The sequence below is a fragment of the Emys orbicularis genome, chromosome 9 (genome assembly GCF_028017835.1).
Source record: "Emys orbicularis isolate rEmyOrb1 chromosome 9, rEmyOrb1.hap1, whole genome shotgun sequence".
Lineage (NCBI taxonomy): Eukaryota > Metazoa > Chordata > Testudines > Emydidae > Emys > Emys orbicularis.
The window spans coordinates 21,396,069-21,420,656 of record NC_088691.1 but is presented as its reverse complement, the minus strand read 5'-3'; the positions used below and the strand labels follow the sequence as shown (position 1 = coordinate 21,420,656).

At 45.8% G+C, this 24,588-nt stretch overlaps 1 protein-coding gene across 1 annotated transcript in view; it reads left to right on the top strand.

Annotated features, from left to right (window-relative positions):
• LOC135883682 (ubiquitin carboxyl-terminal hydrolase 12-like) overlaps positions 1–24,588 on the top strand; it is a 62,555-nt gene that overhangs the window by 21,593 nt on the left and 16,374 nt on the right. The window contains exons 2-3 of the mRNA XM_065410917.1: positions 10,351–10,431; positions 23,773–23,986. Coding sequence (XP_065266989.1) covers positions 10,351–10,431; positions 23,773–23,986 — 295 coding nt within the window. The remainder of the gene's footprint in view (positions 1–10,350; positions 10,432–23,772; positions 23,987–24,588) is intronic.

The window sequence follows — 24,588 nt, the reverse complement described above, 5'->3', positions numbered from 1 at the left end:
TATGACTTAAAATTCTTTTTTCAGGTGCTTAATAGCTAGTGGACTACACTAAATTGGGAAGCTAAATCCAATCCCTCCAAAGAGCTGAGGGAGGGAGAGTGCCTGGAATCTGATCATGGTGATGTCTCTGAACCCTGTTGAGAGTTTTCATCTTTAGTAGTTTCCTGCTAGTAGGGGCTGACAAATTTAAAGCTTCTAACTCTCCCCCCCTGAACTTCTTGGCTGTTGCTAGGGTGGAGATGTAGGAGGGGGCCCTCCATAAATCCACCCCTCTCCCAGTCTCTCTCTTGTTTTTCACATTGAATAGTTCCAGTGTCTGCATCTGATGCTCATAGTTAGGCTTGGCAGAATTCAATTTTGATTTTTTTGATCATTTTGATGGTTAATATTGATGGTTAATATTAATATTGAAATTTTCACAGTTGATGGAAATCATGGGGGGCGGGGTTCAGACAATAAATACTTAATGACAGTAGATGGTGAGATTCAAAAAGGTAAAGGGGCTATAACTGCTAAAACACAGATTATTAACATCACATGTCAAAATATACAAATTAAATATCCTTAAATCAAACTCTAATAATTTCTCAATCAGCATTTTTATTACTTCACCTAGCTGTAAATTTCTGTTATTGTCACTAGCAATAGTTTTCTGTATTTTGTATGTGTATGGTGAAATCGAAGTTTATCGACATTTACAATAAAAATCTAATTCTTCCAAGCCTACTCGTGGCTTTTCCAAGCAGCAGCTTAAAATTGACCTGATCTTGGACAGTTTCCCTGCTGCCTGCAAGGTTCTGAATAGCAGCAGTGATATTGACAGTCTTATTAATTTAACTCTTTTGCTGCTTACTAAATCTATGAGCAACAATATTAGGCACAGATGCTGTCAGGTTGCAGATTTAGGAAGATAGCATGGCATTGGTTTTATACCCATTTCATGTTTGGAAAGGTATCTTTGCATCCACAAGAGAGAAACTTATTTTTAAACAGAAACTTCAATTCCGGTGAAGTTCATAACATTCAACCATAAAAGCTACTGTCTTGCCCTGTATCAATGAATTTTTCAAGCCCCACCCATACATGAACATAAACTTTGCTCTCATTTAATTACATCAAGTTCTGTAGGATGGTTATCAGTATTCTGTCAATAATATATATATATTTTTTTCTGTGGTTTGTGGAGGAATAAACTTGTAATAGGATTTGGACTTCAGTGAGTTGCAAATACTATTAATTGCTAGTACTTAATATAACTTAAAGCGTGAGAGTTTACTCTTAGTTTCACATGTAGATTATTGTCATCACTATTCACTCTGTACTGTGCAGTTGTTCTTAGACCACTCCCAACTGTTTTCTTATGCTTTATAATATCAGAAGAGCCCCTCAACTGAAGCACAGCCTTGTCTGGGGCCTGTATTATCCTGTATATGCTGAAGCATTACAGTGGTAGCAGAGCTTTTTTAATTAACTTCTCTCCAACATCCAACAATGATCTGTCACCCTTCACTTTCTCTTCTCCAGACTTTATGTTCTCTTCTGGACAAATCATGCAGTGTGTAATCCATTCAGTCATGCAATACATGTTGAAGTAGTCATGAATAGTAAACAGATGTTTAGAGATGTAAATCTAATTTGTGAAGGAGTATATGCAGATAACATTTAAAACTAGACTAGGCAAAGCTTTCAGATATCCTATAAGAACCATCTTGCATTGGCTGAAGAGGTGTGGGAGAACACAATTTACCTAATAAATCTCTTCTGTCTTTACTTTCTTGAGCTAACAGTATAATTTGACTGGGACATGGGAGCATACACTTTAATTTTTCACTTGTATTGTGTATTGAGCTGTGAATAAATTAAGACTTCTTTATTGAGCAGAAACATCCATAGCTTGCAAATCACCAGAGATGATAGATCTTGGTTCCAAACCTGGTGAATTTTGCAGTTAATAATCCAATAGTTTTTGAGGTTTTGTGGGCCAGTTCTGTGGGTGACTAACTTAGACAGCTTCTCTAAGTTGACAGTTCATGAAAATTAGTCTCTTCAACTCCCCTCTTACCTCATCCAGTTGAACTAAAGCTGCTTTAAAAGGCTTTTGTTTAGTGCACTTTGCATTAATATTGCATGTATTCAGTCATTCCCAGTTTCTCTCTTTCTTTATTTGAATCAGATATTGGCCTGTGTACCCATTTGAACCAGTTTGAGAGATGAAAGGTAATTACAGAAGAACTTAGATTTTAACTGTTCTCTACACCTGAGGTCCACCATCAGAGTACCTGTTTCATAAGAACATAAGAATGGCCATACTGGGTCATACAAATGGTCCATCTATCCACGTATCCTGTCTTCCAGCAGTGGTTAGTGCCGGATGATTCACAGGGAATGATCAGAACAGGACAATTATTGGGTTATCCATCCCCTGTTGTCCAGTTCCAGTTTCTGGCCATCAGAGGTTTAGGGATACTCTGAGCATGGAGTTGCATTGATGACCATCTTGGCTAATATAGCCATTGATGAACCTATCTTCCATGACTTACCTAATTCTTTCTTGAACCCAGTTATATTTTTTGTCTTCACAATATCCCCTGGCAGTGAGTTGCACAGGCTGACTGTGCATTGTGTGAAGAAGTACTTCCTTAAGTTTGTTTTAAACCTGCTGCCTATTAATTTCATTGGGTGAACCCTAGTCTGTGTGTTATGTGAAGGGGTAAATAACCCTTCCTTATTCACTTTCTCCATACCAATACTCCTGAGGGCATTCTGCACACAGTATTTTAAAATTCTGCAAATTTTATTTGTCAATAAATAAATGTGGTGGCTCCAGCATGGCAATGGGAGCACAGGCAGAAGTGGGAGATCACCTTACAGGCTCATTCCCACCCCCCACCCACCCCCGTATACAGACTTGGCGGTGAGGCTGCACCTGACCCTGACACAGTGCAAGGACCAGGCCTGCCCAAGAAACACCCCGGGGCCCTGTCCCTCCATGCGAAGCACACTAGATGTAGGCAGGCAGGCTCAGCCCAGCAGGATCCAAGTGTGGAGGGGCTTAGTGTGGGAAGATCCAGGTGTGGGGTGATAGGGTTCTGTGTGGAGCAATCTGGATGCAGGTGGCTTGGTGAGGGGTCTGGGTGCGGGGGGATCTGGATGAACAGGCTCATTGGAGGGGTTCTGGGTGCAGAGGCACTGAGACTCTGCAGGGGGATCCAGGTGAAGGTGGTTGGGGCTCATCGGGGGGGGTCTGCATGTGGAGGGCTCAGCAGGGGGCTCTGGGTGCTGACTTTGTGGGCTGTGGGTCTGGGTGCTGGCTTGGTGTGGATCAATGGAGTGGGGGTCTGGGTGCGGGGGGCTTGTCAGAGTGGTCCATGTGCAGGTAGGGTGAGGGTTTGGTTGTGGAGGGTGGTCTGGGTTCAGGAGTGCGGTCCAGATGCAGGGAGGTGGGGCTCAATGGGGAGGGGTCCAGATGCAGAGGGTGAGGTTTGTCGGGGTGTGGGTTCAGGTGCAGGGGGCTCTGGGGGGGGGGGGGGGTTCTGGTGCAGGGGGTGAGGTTTGGCAGGGCAGTCTGGGTATGAGGCGGGTCCAGATGCACAGGGGGTTAGGCGGACGGGGAAGCAGCTCCCCATACAGTGACTCCACCCCACCACAACTGAGGAGCGATGGAGGCAGGAAGTAGAGGAATGTGGAGCTTCCTGCAGCCGGAGAGGTTTCTGGGGGTGGATCTGACCTAGCCCTGGTCACTCCTTGCAGGGGAAGAGGAAGTCCCTTCCTGCCCAGCCGGGACTAGCAGCTGGGTAGAAGCCACTGGCTGGGGCATCTCCAGCCCTCCCCCGCAGTGATTTACCTCTCTGCTAGCTGCTCCTGAAACGATGCACCTGCATTGCTGGGGAGCGGCACATGATTTCTCTTGCGGCTTCCCTTTGCTTCCCCATCAGAAAGTCATTTTTCTGTGGGGAAGCAAAGAAATCTGCGGGGAACATGAATTCTGCATGCACACAGTGGCGCAGAATTCCCCCAGGAGTAATACCAATCATGGTGTTATAGACCTCTGTCATATCCTCCCATAGTCGTCTCTTTTTCAAGCTGAACAGTTCCAGTCTTTTTAATCTCTCCTTGTATGGAAGCTGTTCCATACCCCTAATGAGTTTTTGTTTCCTTTCTCTGTCCTTTTCCAATTCTAATATATCATTTTTGAGATGGGTTGACCAGAATTGCATGCAGTATTCAACATGTGGATGAACCATGGATTTATATAGTGGGTTTATAATATTTTCTGTCTTATTATGTCTCTCTTTCCTTCTGCACATTGAGCAGATATGATGCAAAGATCTCTTTATTGAGTGGTAACAGCTAATTTAGAACCATCATTTTATATGTATAGTTGAGATTTTTTCCAGTGTACGTTACTTTGCATTTATCAACATTGAATTTCATCTGCCTTTTTGTTGCCCATTAATCTGGTTTTGTGAGATCCCTTTGTAACTGTTTGAAGTAAGCTTTGGCCTTAACTATCTTAAGTAATTTAGTATCATCTGCAAACTTTGCCACCTCACAGTTTACACCTCTTTTCAGATCATTTATGAAGATGTTCAACAGCACAGGTCTCAGTACAGATCTTGGCGGACCCTGCTATTTTCCTCTCTCCAGATACTCCATGATGGGTTTCCAGATGTCAAAGCTCCTAAATCAGTTTTTAAATTGTATATAGATGAACTTGCCTTGCAGTTTCTTGGGCTCTGCTCTGTCACTTCAAGAGTAATGTGCTATTTATTATAATTAATTTTGTACCCTTTAACGGGATAATCTTTAAGGTTCTTTGTGGCTGGCAGGGAACTAAGTATACAATCATTCTAGGCAGGTGCTCCCTAATGTAGATGTTAGTGATATCCCTGAGCAGTACTTGTTGGGGAGTAGTTGCTGCAACTATTGTAGAATATATATTATCCCCAGATGATGTTGATTTTTGGTCACAATTTAGCAGATGGCAGTATTTCCCCTACTTGCAAGCAAAGAAAGAAATAATTGCTTGGAATGTGTAGATTAGTATTTCCTGTGCAAAATCCTGCAGGTTACAACTAAACTTCATGATATTTCTGTGAAGTATGGTGAACTATCACTGTTAACAGATGGATAAACTGCAGCACAGAAAGGTTAGGTGACTTGTCCAATACCATGAACTAAGCAAGTTGAAGGAACCCAAAATTCAAGTTTCCAGTCCCTCTAAACACTAGGGACCTGATCCAAAGCCAGTCCGTCAGTTGAAAGATTTCCATTGACTTCAGCGGGCTTTGTATCAAACCGTAAGACAATATTTGTGCTCTTATAACAGAATAAAATAGAATGGGGGAGGTCTCAATCAGGACAGATTTTCACCATTCCTTGCAGCTCCATAGGATTTGCAATATGGTAGAAATTGCTGGGCACAAGTGAGTGTGCATTGTTTCTGATTGTCAAGTGGTGTAAATAGTATCACCACTTTAGTCAAAACCATGAGGATATATTCTTAGAATCAGGCAGCCTTTCAGCTGGAAGATTTATGCTGACTGGGTGAATTTATAATTGATGTTTAGTTTCTGCTCAAATAGCTACGTATAGAAAGTTATACAGTACTTCCTCTCTGAACCAGTGTATCAGCACAGTTTCTTAAGAATAAGGTATTTATATTACAAGTTTCCATGGACATACTCCAAGGCTCATGGATGTACTTTTTGGAAGGAATTATTTGTCCCTGGGGCTGGGGAATAATAAATCAGTTCTAATCTTGATTTCTTTATACTATAAAGGAGTTACTTTGAAATACAAGCATGCTGAGAAGTGAGAGAGGAACAGAGGTGGGAGACACAGTTCCTATGCAAAAAGCAAGGAGAACCAGATTTAAATAAAAGTATTTGGTTCCATTAAATGTTATTCTAAAAGGTAACATGATACATGTGAATTACCAGTGTTGAGATTCTGAATCTGATTTAACTAGACTTCACTGTAAGCTTTTGAGTACTAAGGTGATTGAGTCATTCTTAATCAGAATTGTATCAGTAGCCTGGGAAGCAAACTAGTTTGCAAACAATCAGTAAATCTCTGTTTGTTTATAATCTGTAGTTTAAAACCTAATCCCCCATACACAGCTTTAATCATGTATGTTAAGTAAACCAAAATCTTGCATTTCTGCATTATAGGTGACACAGTCATTGTTGGTTTTCCAGCAAACAGCTTGCCATCAGGTCAAGTGTAAATTCTCACCCTGTATTTATCGCCGTAGAATATTGTATTGCTGTCTATATATGGAGTATATAACACTTTCCACTATGTAGATTTACTGCAAGCACAAACAGTTATGACTTCTCAAATGACAATTTATGGTAAGAGTTTGTAATAATTTTTTGCACTTTTAACCCTTTAGTTTGATTTTGAATTGTAAAGAGCTTCCTGTTTCCGGCATTTACGTTTGGAAACCGGGTACTGTTCTTCATGAACAGATCGTATTTGTCTGTCCTGAGGCAGCTCTCTAGTTAAAAATAAAACAGAAGTCTTGTCTCTTTCTTATTCTTTCAAAGTGCAGTTCTAAACTTTTGCACAACCTAGTTTTTTTTATTGGGGGGGAGAAGGGGAAGAGGGCAGGGGAGATCTCTTCCCTTCCCCTTCCCCAGTTTGCCATTGTGAGCATGACTATGTGCTTGCTCCATCAGATTACATTTTAAAATCTGATTAGCACAATTGCATGATGTTTGAAACTTGTAGCATTTCAATTTATCTGATAATGTTAAAGAGCATTTCTTTGAAAAATGTGTAGCAAATGTGATGCTAGTTGAGGTCAGTTATGCCACAAACAATGAGTGCAGTAGCAGTTTGGCTACTTTTAAGCAGTCCAATTTGTCATCTAACAGTAGAATTAATTTGCAAACTATTAGAAGTAGTAGCAACATGATCTCTACTCTGAAATCCGAGCATTAAAGGGTCGGACAGTTTCATTTCAACTTTTCAGAAGCATCATATTTTAATAACATAATGACCCAGGTTATTGTACAGTCTTCAGCTTTCTTTGTCTGGCTGTTGTAGCTCTGAACCCTAACATTTTGAAGATTTTAGTGTAAACATTTTGGTGTTCTGTAGGCACGGTTTTACCTAAGATTGTACAACCAATGAGTTTTTGGAATTAAATTTGGGGCTGTGACACCTCAGCAGTAACCTAGTTAATTTTCTCTGTGTGTTTCTCAGTAACAGGATCACTGTCCTGCAGTAAAGACCTTAGAGATCTATCACGTATGTGTATGAAGAGGATCATTTGTAAATCTGTCAAAATCTAAGTTTCTTAACCGTGTATTAACCAATTTTTATCACAAATCATGTTGCTTCTTATGTTTTGTGATTCCTTTCTATTTCTTCAATCTAGGTCATTCCCTATAGATTTGAAATAAGAAATCTGACTGCAGAGTTTCCATACCTCTAGTTAAACTAGATTTTTTTTATCGTAAGTTTTCTACTTTTTATAACTAGTCATATCAGCTTTACAAAGTTACCATGAAAATGTAACAGCCCAAGTTACTTGCCCATCATTTGTCCTAGTGATTGATAATAAAAATGCTTATAGTATTTACTTGTTCATTAAAAACATTACTAACTGTGGGGAAATGGGTGAATAGCACTTTGCAAGGCTGAGCTATAGTATACTTAAACTTTTTGTTTTGTTTAATTCTTCTTCAAGGTTTCAGTGATTTAGGCCTGGTCTGTACTTAAAATTTTGGTTGACATAGCTTTGTCGGCCAGGGGTGTGAAAAATCCACACCCATGAGCAATGCAGCTATGCTGACCTAACTCCCAGTATAGGTGCAAATAGGTTGATGGAAGATTGCTTCTGTCAATTTACCTACCATTGCTTGGGGAGGTGGTGTTCTACCTTGACAGAAAAACCCCTTACATCAGTGTAAGCGGCATCTATGCTACCAGATTATGCCGGCATAGCTACAGTGCCGTAGCTATACCGGTATATTTCCCGTAGTGTAGATATGCTTGTATAGTCCCTGCAGCGTAGATATACCCACGGTGTAAAGACTGTTCACCAGAGCAGTAGGATCCCTAATGTCTTAATCCTACCTGTTCTCAATAATGCTTTCCAGGAACAACAGAGCAGAAAAGATTGAATTTCTAATGTAAAATATGAGCAGAAACTAAAACCTTGGAAGCTGGGGTGAGAATCCTTTGTGTTCTTTTATACATCATAAAGATGCAAAAGAGGTACAATCCTAATTTTTTTCTCATCTGCAGGCCACTTTTAGTTTATTACTGTTCATCACATATCAAAAACTTAAAGGATGTGCAAAATAGCCAAATGAATGTTTCTGCTGGAACATCACCTTTTGCATTGGCTAATTTTTTATGATTTTCAACTATGCAAATGTCAGATTTCATTAATATAGTTTTTTACTTAATATTTTAATTTTCACTTTCAGTTACATTTATTTAAAAAAGCTGGAACAGCATTGAAAAGATTTTATGAGATTATTAAAAGGACTCAAAGCATGTCTAAGCATCTTTAGATTCAAAAAATAGCTATGGAAAAGCACTTGTCGTTAGTGATTCAGATGCCTTAAAATGCTGTTTGAGCTATAAGTAGGATGCTAACAGAAGACTTGAAATTGGAACCTGGCAACTGACAGGCACAGTTCTAGATTATTCAGCAGTCTTCACATACATTTTCATAGGTAGTATCTTCTGGTAATCCACTTTCTCGTGTAGTTTGACTTCCTCAGTGGATGATTCAGGGAGACACATTGTTCCTTTCCTGTAGCACACTCCTCCACTTAAAGATCTATTTTCTCTCATGGCACCCATCTTGCCTATCATTTTTCCTGCCCTTCAGTCTGTTTTCTTTAATCCATCTACACAGCGAATTTATTTTGAGTTCCTTGTTTATTTTTACAGCACATGCTCCACTAAATTTAAATGACCTTCCTGGATGACTGACTAATCTGAGATCTCCTTAGTGAATATGGAAAAACACTCTCTTTTTCTCTAGCAGATTTTTGTATAGATTCAAGTGCAAAAATCCCTCAGTTTGATCGGTAGTTTGTAGTTTTGATGTTCACTTCAAGATAAGGCAGTATCTTCTTTTACATATAAACCCATAGTGGGAGATTATAAAGTGGAGTTTTTAAGATGAAAGCACGATATCTTGATAATATGAAATGAATTTAAATGAAGTGTCCATACTATGTTGCTCTTTTAGGAGTTGTACAGCTAACTGCAAATAATGTTTTAGGTCCTATTCCTATAAGCAGATCCATGCAGGTACATTGAGGGATCGGGAGGGAGAGGGGGGAGAAGAGGGAGGGATAAATTACATTTTTACGCTCTTGAAACTCTCAAATGTTATAAAATCATTTTTTCAGAATAATTTAAATTTTGTTGTGAAAATATGGCAGCTGCAACTGTTTGATTTTAAAAAAAGACCAGTACTTAACAATTTTCACATACTTTTTTTCTATTTGTAATATCTTTGGAAATATTGAAAATGAGCTACATTTCTGGTTTACATTAAAAAAAAATTTTTTTTATTTTTTTTAAAATTAATGCTACAAGAATTACATAAACCAAAAAAGATGTTGCTTTTCCATTGTCCAGCATTAACAAACTGTTTTTGTTGTTCACGGCCATGCTCCCCAGCACCTCTGCTGGAAGCTTACTATGCTAGAGCTAGTTGCACCAGCATTGTTAAGGTTGTGTTCTAGTTTTCAATTAGGTTCTAGAAATAATGTAGAATCAAACATTTGAACAAAAATGTGTCATGTTACCATGCTGATTCCAGCCTTGCAAGCACACATCACTGTCTTGTAGATAACATTTGAATTAGTATGCAGGAGTCCAATAAATTCTCTGTAAAACTGTAAATTGTTGCAATTTAATTTTAGACTCATTAAAAGATTGTACAGCAAAGTTCAATATCCGTCTTTCATCAAGGTATTAACTTGCTTTACCATCCTTCTTTAAAATCTGAAATGCACAAATAGTCTAACGTTGAATTAATTTTTGATGAAAGGGGACCTATTACATTAACAGCTAGGTCTGGTCCAGCTGTCTTATCCCACAACTTCTTAAGAATCATGGAAAGAGATTTTTAAAAATTGTATTAATTGAACCCTGAAATCTAAGCTACAGGCTGATGGGCATTATTTTAAAGTATTACTTCACATCTACATTCACTTCCCCTTATGTATAATATAAAATGTTTTAATTAACAGTTCCATTCTCACTCTCTTTGTTTGACTATAAATGGCATGAATATTAGATTTTTTTTTGAGAGAGTGAGTGAGTTTTTTCCTAGTAGTCATATGTGGGTATTTTTTTTGTTTTCCCCAGGGCGCCAATGCCTCTGCTTTGGAGAAAGAGATTGGTCCTGAACAGTTTCCTGTGAATGAACATTATTTTGGCTTGGTCAATGTGAGTGAATTTTCTTTACTATTTTTAAAATGCTGCTTTCTATTTCAATCCTCCTATTCCGAAATTGACAGGATTCTCTTTTAGAACCTTATCCATGGGTAGTTCTGGCACAAAGTAGAAATCTATTTAAGTACTACATCCTGTAACATGCATGCTAAATTTTGTTTTTAACTAAAAGATTAATCTTAAAAGTTAACTGTAGTGAAATAGAAAATATTAATGATTACAAAATTCCGTGGGACGTTCATACTTGGGCACACTTTTAAATATAGGATCAGAGTAATTAAAGCGGGAAAGGCCAATAGGACATAGGGTAGATAAAAACAGGGTATGGTCCTCCAACAGAGAAGATGTATCAGATATTAAACTGTTTCTTTGGTGGGTCTTAGTCCCAAAGGCTCAAACCAAAAAAAAGGCTGTTTGCTTTTCAAATCCCATGTTTTTCTTATGGGCTTAGAGGGGACAGTCGTGTTTGAGGAAAGATCAGAGAATACAGAAAAATACCAGCTAAGTCAATTCCCTTTGTGTAGAAATGTACTTTTTTTCAGGCTTGCATCAACGTGAGAGCTCCTGTTTAAAACAACTGTTTGTCATAACTTCAGTCAGTTTTCGTGTTTACAGTGTGATTAAGGCCTGTAAGGCCATAAAACTTGCCTAATTTGCACGGTTGTAATTAAATTAAGGATTGTGAAAAGAATGCAACATTATTCTATCACTTATGTTTAGGATGTCAGATTAATGCTTCTGGATAAGGAAGGTGAATGTAACATTCAGTCTGTCACACCCTTTTATTAATAATATGATGTAGAAAAGCGAAATGTTTACAATTATCACAAGACATAGTTCATTTTTCATGTGAAAAATATGGCTCTGGTTAACTTCATTCACAGTAAATTAAATTTACCTCTTCTTCCCTTAGACACATATTTCACATCAGAACTGAAACAACCTAATATACTGAATAGTGCTAATATAGTTACTAAAGTATTGCTTGCCTACAGCTGCACATTGTGAACTCATTTGATTTAATTGATTTTTGCTTTGTCCGTAGCAGATCATGTTCTCAGACACTCAACAATCTAAACGCACTGAATTATCTTCCTTAAGTGTTGTGTTAATGGCCATTCCAATGCATCTGAGATTTGTATCATAATGGGAAAATATGGAAGGCATGTTCTGTTGTAGCATATATACCAAAGTGATAAATAGTTTGAAGAAGAAAAAATTGCCTTCTAAAAATAAAGAATAATCCTTTTACCGCCCACATGCAATATTCAAAAGGACAAAATGTCTAATAGCTGTAGTTTGTTTCCTTTGATAATTTTTTTGGATTTTTACGTCTATATCAAAAATTTCTTCCCCACTACCTCATTTTTTTCCCTCCTGTTGGTCTCAGCCCTTTTGGTAAAGTGTGAAATCAGCTGGAACACCTAAAAGGGTTTGCAGAACAGTTTTTGACCTCCTCAGTTTTTAATCCTCTATTGTGAAGCTGTAACGTTTTCAATTTTAAGAGGCTCCTGTCCTCAAAGTGCAGTCTGTTGGGAATTCTCTGTAGATGGGTAATTTTAAAATTATTTTAAATTCAATTAAAATTAGATAGCGTTTGAGCTAAATATTTTGTTTTAAGCAGGATTTGTTAAACTGAAAATAATGTGGTTTGATTTTTTTTTTTTTTAATTAGTTAAAAGTAATTTCATGTTATTTACTGGCCTGAATCCTCTAGTCATTTTTCGTGGATATACAATGACATTTTCCTGTTCAAAAAACACAAACAAACAATTTTCCTGTTGCTGTGTGGGCTCCTATAGGGGAAATTGACTATAAAGAAGAAACAGTGAAACTGACTAGACAAAGAGCTGTTACACAACATGAATAAAAGGAAAAGGATATTTTATTTAAAATTGTATAGTATAAATGTTATAATTGTAATGTTTATTTCAGAAAGTGGTCTCTGTAATACAAATGAGGGCAAGGTCAGTAGCTGGGTTCTTCAGTACATTTGGGGTTATATCTTGGCCATCTTGAAGTCAGTAGAAGTTTTGCTATGGATTTCAATGAGGCCAGGACTTCATTGTTGGTGTTTTTACTACTTTTGGCCTTGAGATTCTAATACAAGCTCTTTGAGGTATGTGCTTTTTTGTGTTTGTAAAGTACCTAACACACTTTTGGATGCAACATAGTTAATCACGCCAGAGTTGTATACGCAGGACCTATTAATTCCACACGTTATGATCTGATTCCTCTGTGTGTACCGTCAAAAATCACATTGACCTTTTTGCTGCCATATCACAGTGTAAACTCTCTCAGTATTGCTAATTTCTGGGTTAAAGAACTGGAGGTTAGTAATGGACAGCAATTTCTCTATTAACCTCCTGTTCTTTCAGTATTGCTAATTTCTAGGATTCTGCCTCCCATTAAATATGTTTTGGGGATTTTCCCCCCCAAATATATGAGCTAGTATTCTTCCAAAAGATTTTCATTTTTCTTTTCTGCTAGTGTTTCCAATCTTTCCAGGTCCTCTTGCATTATTTCTCTGTCATCGTTGGTGTTGCCAACACTTGCCAATTTTGTATCGTCTACAGATTTCATGAATGTGCTGGTTATTCAGTCTTATAGGTTATTAATAAAGAGATGGACTAAGAATAAACATAAATTAAATGTTCAGTTTGTATATTTCTTTTGATCATGTAACTAACAATTTTGAACCATTGTTCCTCATTTCATGTACCATGTAAAGTGATGTTAATGCATCTATAAGGATGACAAGGCTGCAACCTTTTGAGCTGCATGAATTAAATTTTAATTTTATATTTCTCTCAGCCAGAAAATTGACTATTAACTTGCAATCGTTCTGCCACAGTAATTTTACAAAATTCTGGTGTACGCTGTAGCCATATTCCCAGAGTACCACTTAATGTGATTATCAGTATTCTACAGTTGGTTTATTTGTATGTTAATTATGTTTGTTTAAAATATTTCACCCAGAATGCTCTTGAGATGCAGAGCTCATTTACAAGAAAATGCTCAGGACAGGCAGACCTGAAATCATTGTTTGTTTGGCTTTTTTGAGTAACAAAATGTTATACAATCCAGTCATTATAAAATAAATTGTGCAGATTACTATAAACAGAAGGAACCAAACCACCAAAAATGAACTATTTCATGTCATTGTATAAAAGCATCTAACTTTTCAGTGTTTTAAGTGTTTCTCCTTGTTAAGCAATCTGGAACACATCACCTCTAGCCCTGTCCTCTAATGACACAGCCTTCAGATATGGCAGATGTAAAACAGCTGCTCTTAGATATCGCTGCATCATGTGTGTTTGCCAATATTTCATTGTAAACAGGAAATACTTAATGTGTTACTTGTTGTCTCAAAAGGCATATTGGTATCTGACACAGGCAAACATAAAATCTGAATCCACCTATTGTGACCTTGTTACAATACTGTAATAGAACTGATCTGAAGGGATACAGTGATGCTACCAGTTACCATCCTGTCATTTTGCTCCTTGTGTCCACGTTACGGTCTTGGGTCTCTCAGTAGCACATTTTCACATCAGTGACTGCAGCTTCAGTCCTGTGCAGGACTAATAACCATGCTGTCACTCACTAGTTTTTCCTGCCTGTGACAAACCCTGGAATAGCCTTCTCTTAGCAGACATTCATTGTATTATCCCCCATACACATAGCCCTCCCCTCAATAAATTAACTATGGTGGTTGCTTGTGTAAATAAAATAGAATTTTAATACTAACTAAATTACCACAGAAAAAAACCTTGCAGATAAGATAACTGCTTTGATCCAGATCCTTGGTAAGTTTGGTAAAGGTATTATATTAACATAGTTATATAAGAAATGAGAGAAAGCAATACTACTTCAGCACCTATAATGGAGAATCTGTTCCACCCAGCTGCTCTTTTTGTCAATCATGCCACCTTTAAATTGACATGTGTTAAGCTCCAGATGAAACTCTGCTACTATTAGTTCAATCCCCTGAAATATAGGCTAATCTTTTGATCTTCAGTTCTTATAATGAATGCTAAAATTTCCCATTTGATCCACAGCACATACTGATTATTCATTAATATGTACTGTAAAAGGGTTTGCGCCGGGGCTCGACCCTTCAGGACAGGAGGGGAGCCACACCGACTCCCTACTGCACGAATTAAATAGTCCGTTAGCTCAGGACTCAGCCCCTCTGGTCCAGGGGGCTGAGGAAACCACAGTCAAGAACCCAGGCCCTCTGGAACAGGGGCTGGGCAGGCAGGCAGTCACTAAGCTCAGGCCCTTGGATGCAGGGCTGAGCACAAACAGTCAATCTAGCTCAGGCCCTCGGTAGCAGGGGCTGAGCACAAGCAGTCAATAAGCTCTGGCCCTTGGAGGCAGGGCGGAGCACAGATAGTCAATTTAGCTCAGGCCCTCTGGAGCAGGGGCTGAGCACAAGCAGTCAATAAGCTCAGGCCCTTTTCAGCAGGGGCTGAGCACACACAGTCTATAAGCTCTGGCCCTTGGAGGCAGGGCGGAGCACAAATAGTCAATTTAGCTCAGGTCCTCTGGAGCAGGGGCTGAGCACAAGCAGTCAATAAGCTCAGGCCCTCTGTAGCAGGGGCTGAGCACACACAGTCTATAAGCTCTGGCCCTTGGAGGCAGGGCGGAGCACAAATAGTCAATTTAGCTCAGGTCCTCTGGAGCAGGGGCTGAGCACAAGCAGTCAATAAGCTCAGGCCCTCTGTAGCAGGGGCTGAGCAGACCAGTAGTCCCTTAGCTCTGGCCCTGGGTCAGGGCGGAGCACCAATAGTTAATTTAGCTCAGGCCCTCTGCAGCAGGGGCTGAGCACAAGCAGTCAATAAGCTCAGGCCTCTGTAGCAGGGGCTGAGCACACAGGCAGTTTAGGAGCTCTGGCCCTGGGTCAGGGCGGAGCACAATAGTTCATTTAGCTCAGGCCCTCTGCAGCAGGGGCTGAGCACAAGCAGTCAATAAGCTCAGGCCTCTGTAGCAGGGGCTGAGCACACAGGCAGTTTAGGAGCTCTGGCCCTGGGTCAGGGCGGAGCACAATAGTTCATTTAGCTCAGGCCCTCTGCAGCAGGGGCTGAGCACAAGCAGTCAATAAGCTCAGGCCTCTGTAGCAGGGGCTGAGCACACAGGCAGTTTAGGAGCTCTGGCCCTGGGTCAGGGCGGAGCACAAGCAGGCAATTGGCCTAGGCAGGTAAGGGGCTCAGGTTCCTACCTGCGTTGGGTGAGGGGGAAGCCTGCCACCCGTGTGTAGGGGTGGCAGGGGGGGACACAGGCCCACCCACTCCACTGTGTCCCAGCCCGGGGCCCTAGCAGCGATTAGTGTCGCTGCCGGTCAGTGGGGTATCCTGACCGAAACACACTGCCATGGGCTCATAGGCCTCTGTAGCCTGACTGGGGTCGGCTACCCCCGGGCTACTTCCATTTTCCCCCTCAGGGCCTACCTCGTCTGTGGCATCGGCTGCGGTCCAGTCCATCAGTGGGGACTCCTCTCGGCCGGGGCTTGGCGGCAGGTCTGGTAGCTCTGTAGGGAAATCCGGCCACTGATCCTCGGGCGGTTCCTCCGGATAACAACAGGGCGGGAAGGATTCTGGCGGGGCCTCCCCTTCAGGGTTGCTGTGGGGGAGTTCCACGGGCGCCTCCCAGCGACGGGAGCGGACGGGCTCCGGCGGCTCCTCTTCGTAATGGGCTCGGGGCAGCTCCGGCCAGCTAGGGCATCCACCTCGGGCTTCCGAGGTATCCTGGCGGGGAGCTCCCGACCGCACGTCTGCTCCCTGCGGTGGCCGGCGCCTGACTGAGCTCTGGCTGCTGGCCTTTATACTTCCTGTCCCGCCCCTTGACTTCCGGGGGGCGGGGACAGGTGGCGGTGGCTCCGCCCACTTGGGTGTTTGCGCCGGGGCTCCCTCTTCAGGACAGGAGGGGAGCCACACCGACTCACTACACACCCCCCCCCTCAAGACTGGCTCCCGCATACCGGGGCCAGGTCCGTCCAATTCCCCTAGGCGCGACAGGAAGTCCGCGTTCGCATGGTCCTTGCCAGCCCGATGCTGTACGGTAAACGCATAGGGCTGCAAGGCCAGGTACCAACGCATGATGCGCGCGTTGTTGTCTTTCATCCGCATCAACCACCGGAGGGGGGCATGGTCCGTGACCAGAGTGAACGGGGCCCCGAGGAGGTAGAAGCGGAGAGCATCGCAGGCCCATTTCACGGCAAGGGCTTCTTTTTCCACAACCGCGTAATTCCTCTCCCGGGGGAACAGCTTCCTGCTGAGATATAGCACGGGGTGGTCCCTTCCGTCCACCTCTTGGGATAAGACTGCTCCCAGCCCTACCTCGGAGGCGTCGGTCTGCAGGATGAACGGGCGATTAAAGTCCGGGCTGTATAGAACCGGCTCCTGGCAGAGGCACTTCTGAAGCGTCCGGAATGCAGCCTCACACTCTGGGGTCCACTGTACCTGCCGGGGCCGGTCTTTAGTCAGGAGCCCCGTTAAGGGCGCCGCTATGGAAGCGAACTGAGGAACAAACCGTCGGTAGTAGCCAGCGAGGCCCAAGAATTGTCGAACGTGCCGTTTGGTCGTTGGGGTGGGGCAGTCCAGAAGGGCCTGGACCTTCCCCACGAGGGGTTTGACGCAGCCGCCCCCAACCGTATAGCCGAGGTATGTGGTTTCCTTCCAGGCTATACGGCACTTCTTGGGGTTGGCGGTCAGGCCCGCTTGTCGTAGGGACCTCATGACTGCTGCGACCCGGGGCAGATGGTCTTCCCAGCGGCGACTATAAATGACTACGTCGTCGAGGTAGGCTGCCGCATACTCCTGATGGGGCTGTAGGAGATGGTCCATCAGTCTCTGGAAGGTGGCAGGGGCTCCATGGAGACCGAACGGCATCCGCGTAAACTGGTATAGGCCAGTCGGAGTGGCAAAGGCGGTTTTCTCCTTTGAAGCTTCGTCGAGGGGGATTTGCCAATAGCCCTTGCTGAGGTCGAGGGTGGTAATAAACTGGGCCTCCCCCAGGCGGCCCAGTAACTCGTCTACGCGGGGCATCGGGTAGGCGTCGAAGCGGGAAACGGCGTTTACTCTCCGAAAGTCGATACAGAAACGTCGGGTGCCATCTGGCTTGGGCACCAGGACCACCGGGCTGCGCCACTCGCTCTGGGACGGCTCAATGACGCCCAGAGCAAGCATGGCCCTTACCTCTTCCTCAACCTCTTCACGCACTCTATATGGCAGGGGTCGGGTCGTCTCCCGAATCACCTTCCCAGGCTCGGTCAGGATCGAGTGCTTGACCAGGGAGGTGTAACCTGGTACTGCCGTAAAGGTTTTTTTGAAGGCCTGCAGGAGGCAGTTGGCCTGTTTGAGTTGCTCCTCGGTAAGCGAGTCGCCTAGCAGGGGTAGCGAGTCGCTATCTGTTTCGGGCACACGGGGTCCCAGTTCCGGCTCGGGGGGGTACGGGTTGATTAAGAGGCCCTCCCGGTCATGCCACCGCTTCAGCAGGTTCACATGGTACCGTTGGGCCTCCTTGCGTTTCCCCGGCTGCTGTACCTCATAGGTGACGGGTCCCACCTTGCGCACAACGTCGTACGGCCCTTGCCAGCGGGCTAACAACTTCGATTCACTAGACGGTAAGAGGAGGAGGACTCGGTCCCCGGGTTGAAATTCTCGGTCTTGGGCACCCTTGTTATAATTCCGCTCCTGGCGCTCCTGAGCCGCCCTCAAATTCTCGCGCGCCAGGGCTCCGGCCTGGGTCAGGTACCCCTGTAGCTGGAGAACGTACTGTAAGAGTCCTTGGGCGGGGGAGGCCGACTCTTCCCAGGTTTCGCGCATCAAGTCCAAGAGACCCCGTGGCCTGCGTCCATATAGTAGTTCAAACGGGGAGAACTTCGTCGAAGATTGCGGAACTTCGCGGACGGCTAACAACAGGGGTGGCAGGAACTGGTCCCAGTGGCGAAGGTCCTCCGCTGGGAACTTCCGCAACATCCCTTTTAGAGTGCGGTTAAACCGCTCTACTAGCCCATCCGTCTGCGGGTGGTAGACGGAGGTGCGGAGTTGTTTGATGCCTAAGATGGTACAGACCTGTCGTAACAGTCGGGACGTGAAGTTCGTGCCCTGGTCAGTTAGAATCTCCCTAGGCAGTCCCACCCGAGCAAAGATCTTCACGAGTTCCCCCGCGATGGTCCGGGCGGTGATACTCCGCAGGGGAATGGCCTCCGGAAACCGGGAGGCATAGTCCACCAGCACCAAAACATATTTGAATCCCGCGGCGCTTTTCGGGAGCGGGCCCACGAGGTCCATAGCGACCCGTTCAAAGGGGGTCTCCATCAACGGCATGGGGACCAGGGGCGCCTTGGGTATCCCGGGCGGAGCAACCAACTGACAGTCGGGGCAGGAGGCGCAATACTTCTTCACCTCTGGATAGATTCCCGGCCAGAAGAAGCGCGTCAGGATCCGAGCCAGGGTCTTCTCCTGGCCCAGGTGTCCGGCGGCCGGCACATCATGGGCTAACTTCATTACGGCCCGCCGGTGGCACAGAGGCACCATCAGCTGGGTCTGCGGTTCCCGGGTACGGGGATCACGGTCCACGCGGTAGAGCCGGTCTCGGCGCAGCTCGAAATGAGGCCACCGATTAGCTTGCTGGGGGTCCGTGATACTCCCGTCCACAGCCGCGAGCTGTTCGTAACAACTGCGAAGGGTCGGATCTTCCCGTTGGTCCCGACAGAAGTCGGTGTCGAAGCGGGGCTGAGGGGTAGGCTCCGGCTGCGGCCCCGCCTCGTCCGTGTCGTTCGCCTCGGGCGCTGAGTCCTGCTCGGGGTTCTCAGGGGAGGGCCCCAACCTCTCGGCCTCCAGGGCCGGCGTGGGACGAAGGACCTCCTCGAAGGCCGGCCAGTCGCGACCCAGGATCACGGGGTATGCGAGGTGTGGAGCGACGCCAACCACCAGATTCCGGGTGACCCCCCCCGATAGTCAGGGACACCCGGGCACTGGGGTAGGGTCGGACGTCCCCGTGGATACATTGTAAATAGACCCATCCCAGATGGGTATCGCTCGGCGGTACCAGTTCCTTTCGGACCAATGTCTGTCCACAGCCTGAGTCAATCAACGCCTGGGTAATTCTTCCCCCGACGGTCGCCGGGATCGTCAGCTTGCGGTTCAGGGCTGGCCGGGCCCGATTCTGGCCCGCCCATACTTGTGCATAACTACATTCCATTTCTGGACAGTCTCGCTGGAGGTGCCCCATTTTTCCACAGCCGAAACAGGGGCCGAGTTCAAGCCGCCTGCTCCGGGGTCCTCCTCGACTCGGGCTCCGAGGGGGGCTCCGCCGAGCCCTTGGGGGCCCCTGGCCCGGGGTCGGTAGCCCTGTCCGAGGGGTCGACTCCGGATGCCGGACATGGGGCTCGCGGCGGGACTCGGGCCGGGGTTCGGGGCGCCTTGGTTCGCTCGGGGGGTTCCCTTTCTTTTCGCCGCGGGCGGGTTCGGATCCTGCATTGGGGCGTCGGACGATGGGACCCACTGCATTTTCGGCGGCGAGGAAATCCTCCATCAGCGATACGGCGAGGGCCAGCGTCGCCGGCCGGTGGCGGAGCACCCAGGTTCGTCCCCGGGAGGGTAGAGTGTATATAAACTGCTCTAGTATAACCTGTTCGGTTACTTCCTCCGCTGTCCGGGTGTCGGGCTGCAGCCACCGCCGGCAGGCCTCTTTTAGGGCCTGGGCCACCAACCGTGGTCGGGCTCCGGGAGGGTAAGTCTGACTCCGGAACCGTTGTCGGAATGTCTCCGGACTGACGTCGAGAGCGTCCAGTATGGCGGCCTTCACTTGGTCGTAGTCCCGGGCCTCCTCGGCCGCCAGTCCGCGGTAGGCCACCTGGGCTGCCCCGGTCAGATAGGGGGCCAAGAGGGTGGCCCATTGGTCCCTGGTCCACCCGGCGACGATGGCTACCCGCTCGAAAGTGACCAAGAAGGCCTCGGGGTCATCGTCCGGGCCCATCTTGGTCAAACGAAGGGGAGCAGACAAACGCGGCATCTCCGCAGCCTCCCCCACTGGTCCCGTCACGGTGTGGGGGGGCGTAACCAGCAGCTGTTGCAGCTGGTTCCCCAACTGCTGAATCAACTGCTGTTGTTGCTCCAGCTGAGCCGTGTGTTGCTCCTGCTGGAGCTGGAGATGGGCGGCATCTCGCTGCTGCTGCTGGGCGAGCTGAGCGGTCTGCTGTTGCTGCTGCTGCAGCAGCTGGGCCGTCTGCTGCCGCTCCTGGCTCTCCGTCAATAACTGGACTAGACGCTCCATATCCATATCTGGGTGAAGCGGGGGGAGGACAACGGCCGCTCCCCTTCTGGCCCCTTCTCACAGGGGCAGGGGCTCGCAGGCCCCACGTTGGGCGCCACGTGTAAAAGGGTTTGCGCCGGGGCTCGACCCTTCAGGACAGGAGGGGAGCCACACCGACTCCCTACTGCACGAATTAAATAGTCCGTTAGCTCAGGACTCAGCCCCTCTGGTCCAGGGGGCTGAGGAAACCACAGTCAAGAACCCAGGCCCTCTGGAACAGGGGCTGGGCAGGCAGGCAGTCACTAAGCTCAGGCCCTTGGATGCAGGGCTGAGCACAAACAGTCAATCTAGCTCAGGCCCTCGGTAGCAGGGGCTGAGCACAAGCAGTCAATAAGCTCTGGCCCTTGGAGGCAGGGCGGAGCACAGATAGTCAATTTAGCTCAGGCCCTCTGGAGCAGGGGCTGAGCACAAGCAGTCAATAAGCTCAGGCCCTTTTCAGCAGGGGCTGAGCACACACAGTCTATAAGCTCTGGCCCTTGGAGGCAGGGCGGAGCACAAATAGTCAATTTAGCTCAGGTCCTCTGGAGCAGGGGCTGAGCACAAGCAGTCAATAAGCTCAGGCCCTCTGTAGCAGGGGCTGAGCACACACAGTCTATAAGCTCTGGCCCTTGGAGGCAGGGCGGAGCACAAATAGTCAATTTAGCTCAGGTCCTCTGGAGCAGGGGCTGAGCACAAGCAGTCAATAAGCTCAGGCCCTCTGTAGCAGGGGCTGAGCAGACCAGTAGTCCCTTAGCTCTGGCCCTGGGTCAGGGCGGAGCACCAATAGTTAATTTAGCTCAGGCCCTCTGCAGCAGGGGCTGAGCACAAGCAGTCAATAAGCTCAGGCCTCTGTAGCAGGGGCTGAGCACACAGGCAGTTTAGGAGCTCTGGCCCTGGGTCAGGGCGGAGCACAATAGTTCATTTAGCTCAGGCCCTCTGCAGCAGGGGCTGAGCACAAGCAGTCAATAAGCTCAGGCCTCTGTAGCAGGGGCTGAGCACACAGGCAGTTTAGGAGCTCTGGCCCTGGGTCAGGGCGGAGCACAATAGTTCATTTAGCTCAGGCCCTCTGCAGCAGGGGCTGAGCACAAGCAGTCAATAAGCTCAGGCCTCTGTAGCAGGGGCTGAGCACACAGGCAGTTTAGGAGCTCTGGCCCTGGGTCAGGGCGGAGCACAAGCAGGCAATTGGCCTAGGCAGGTAAGGGGCTCAGGTTCCTACCTGCGTTGGGTGAGGGGGAAGCCTGCCACCCGTGTGTAGGGGTGGCAGGGGGGGACACAGGCCCACCCACTCCACTGTGTCCCAGCCCGGGGCCCTAGCAGCGATTAGTGTCGCTGCCGGTCAGTGGGGTATCCTGACCGAAACACACTGCCATGGGCTCATAGGCCTCTGTAGCCTGACTGGGGTCGGCTACCCCCGGGCTACTTCCATTTTCCCCCTCAGGGCCTACCTCGTCTGTGGCATCGGCTGCGGTCCAGTCCATCAGTGGGGACTCCTCTCGGCCGGGGCTTGGCGGCAGGTCTGGTAGCTCTGTAGGGAAATCCGGCCACTGATCCTCGGGCGGTTCCTCCGGATAACAACAGGGCGGGAAGGATTCTGGCGGGGCCTCCCCTTCAGGGTTGCTGTGGGGGAGTTCCACGGGCGCCTCCCAGCGACGGGAGCGGACGGGCTCCGGCGGCTCCTCTTCGTAATGGGCTCGGGGCAGCTCCGGCCAGCTAGGGCATCCACCTCGGGCTTCCGAGGTATCCTGGCGGGGAGCTCCCGACCGCACGTCTGCTCCCTGCGGTGGCCGGCGCCTGACTGAGCTCTGGCTGCTGGCCTTTATACTTCCTGTCCCGCCCCTTGACTTCCGGGGGGCGGGGACAGGTGGCGGTGGCTCCGCCCACTTGGGTGTTTGCGCCGGGGCTCCCTCTTCAGGACAGGAGGGGAGCCACACCGACTCACTACAGTACCATTCTTGATCCTTGTTTTCTAAAAGGTGTAAGATGCTTGGCCCAATTTACCCAGATACTGTAATTATTTATTACAGTTTATTATTCTGTATTTTAGAGATGGTCTTCAATAAAGAATTGTGGTAATTGAAACTTTGTTTGAGAAAATTTACTTACACACTATCTGGGCTTCCAAGATTGAAAGCGGTTCGATCTAATGTTTACTTTCAGTTTCTCCCATCCGATGGGAATTATGGCCAAGATTTTAAACAATGACTAGTGACTCTGTTGCCTTAGCTTTTGCATGTCCAAATTGAGCCACTTTGGAGGGGCCTCTGAAAATGAAGCACCTTCAAGGTTTATAAAGTTCTGTCCCAAAAATCACTTTTAAAAATATCTTGACTGATGAACCTTTGTATATTTTTCATTTAAAACTCTTCAGTGGTTGTAAAGAACGCAAATTCAGTAAGTGTCCTTCCAGTGTTTTCTTTTACTTTTTTCTGTTAGTAAGATGTTCCTAGTATTATGAACATTCCTCACTATAACTATTGAGGATACCGTCTCATAACAGTTAAAAGTTTTTTAAAAGGCCCATGGTAACATCTTCCATAAAAATAGGCTTCCTCTCTAGTTAACATATGGATATTTAATTAGAAAGGTCATTAGTCTGTTGCTTTGCCAGAATTACAAATGTCAGTTCTCAATACCTTCACAATAAGTGATTACTCAGAACACCAAAATTTGGATGGGTCTATCATGCTAAAAATCTTATGCAGAAAACCTTCCTTAATTATCTAACTTTAGACAAAATTTAAAAAAATCTCATTTTTCACACTTTGTGTTGTTACAGTTTGCTCTGTTCAGACAAAGAAATTGTCATGATCTGTCATTCACATTTTGATTCTCGTGCTGTTGTGATTTAGGTTTCCAGCATTTCAGATGGAATGTCTCAATTAGAAAAGTTTTTTAATTTCATAAAAATATTTCTCTACATATTAGTTTTTGTACTCCTCTGTTGTTTGTCCTTAGCTTCCTCAGTCTCTCTTTGTTGGTTTCTTTTAAACAGATGTAATAATGGAAATATGTGTCTTGTTCTGTTTTAACCAGTTTGGCAATACCTGCTACTGCAACTCAGTCCTACAGGCACTTTATTTTTGTCGTCCGTTTCGGGAAAAAGTTTTGGCATACAAGGTCCAGCCCCGGAAGAAGGAAAGCCTCCTTACGTGCCTCTCCGATCTCTTCAACAGCATTGCCACACAAAAGAAGAAGGTGGGAGTCATCCCACCCAAGAAATTTATTTCCCGGTTGAGGAAAGAAAATGGTAAATGAATAACTGAAGTACCTGATCAAATTTCAATATTAGGATATTAGGCTGCGCATTTTTAAGTAACCCAAACTCTTTTCAAGTATATCTAGTGACTGACATTTGGCAAGTTTTACTAACTGGGTTTTTAAAAGGTTCAGGCCACAATTTATGTGGTACAAATTTTCACTGCTTGTCTAGTATAAAGAGTGTGTAGATGGTCCCTGTAAAGTATCTTTATTTAAGGTTGGTTTTCCATCTGGTTTAGTGATTCCATCCTGATGTCGGTCAATCACACAGAGGGTAGGGAGCCCAGAGCTTTGGATGCCCTGGCTATTCTGTGCTAATATAATGCCAATATAGAGGTCTGTAACAAGCCATTACAACTTAGAGCATCACTGGCAATGCTTTAAATTGTACCATGGACTGGGTACACGCACAGTGAGGGCCAGATTAGGGAAGCTCAGACGTGGCTTAAAGTCACTCTCACCCTCTCTTTCTCTCCTGTATTCGGCAAGAAAAAAGTAATGGGTAATCAGTTTTTCTTTGTATTGGGAATCCAGTGGTTATTTCCCAGGACTAGTTGTGAAGAACCTTTATGCATGTTATCTTTTCAAGCC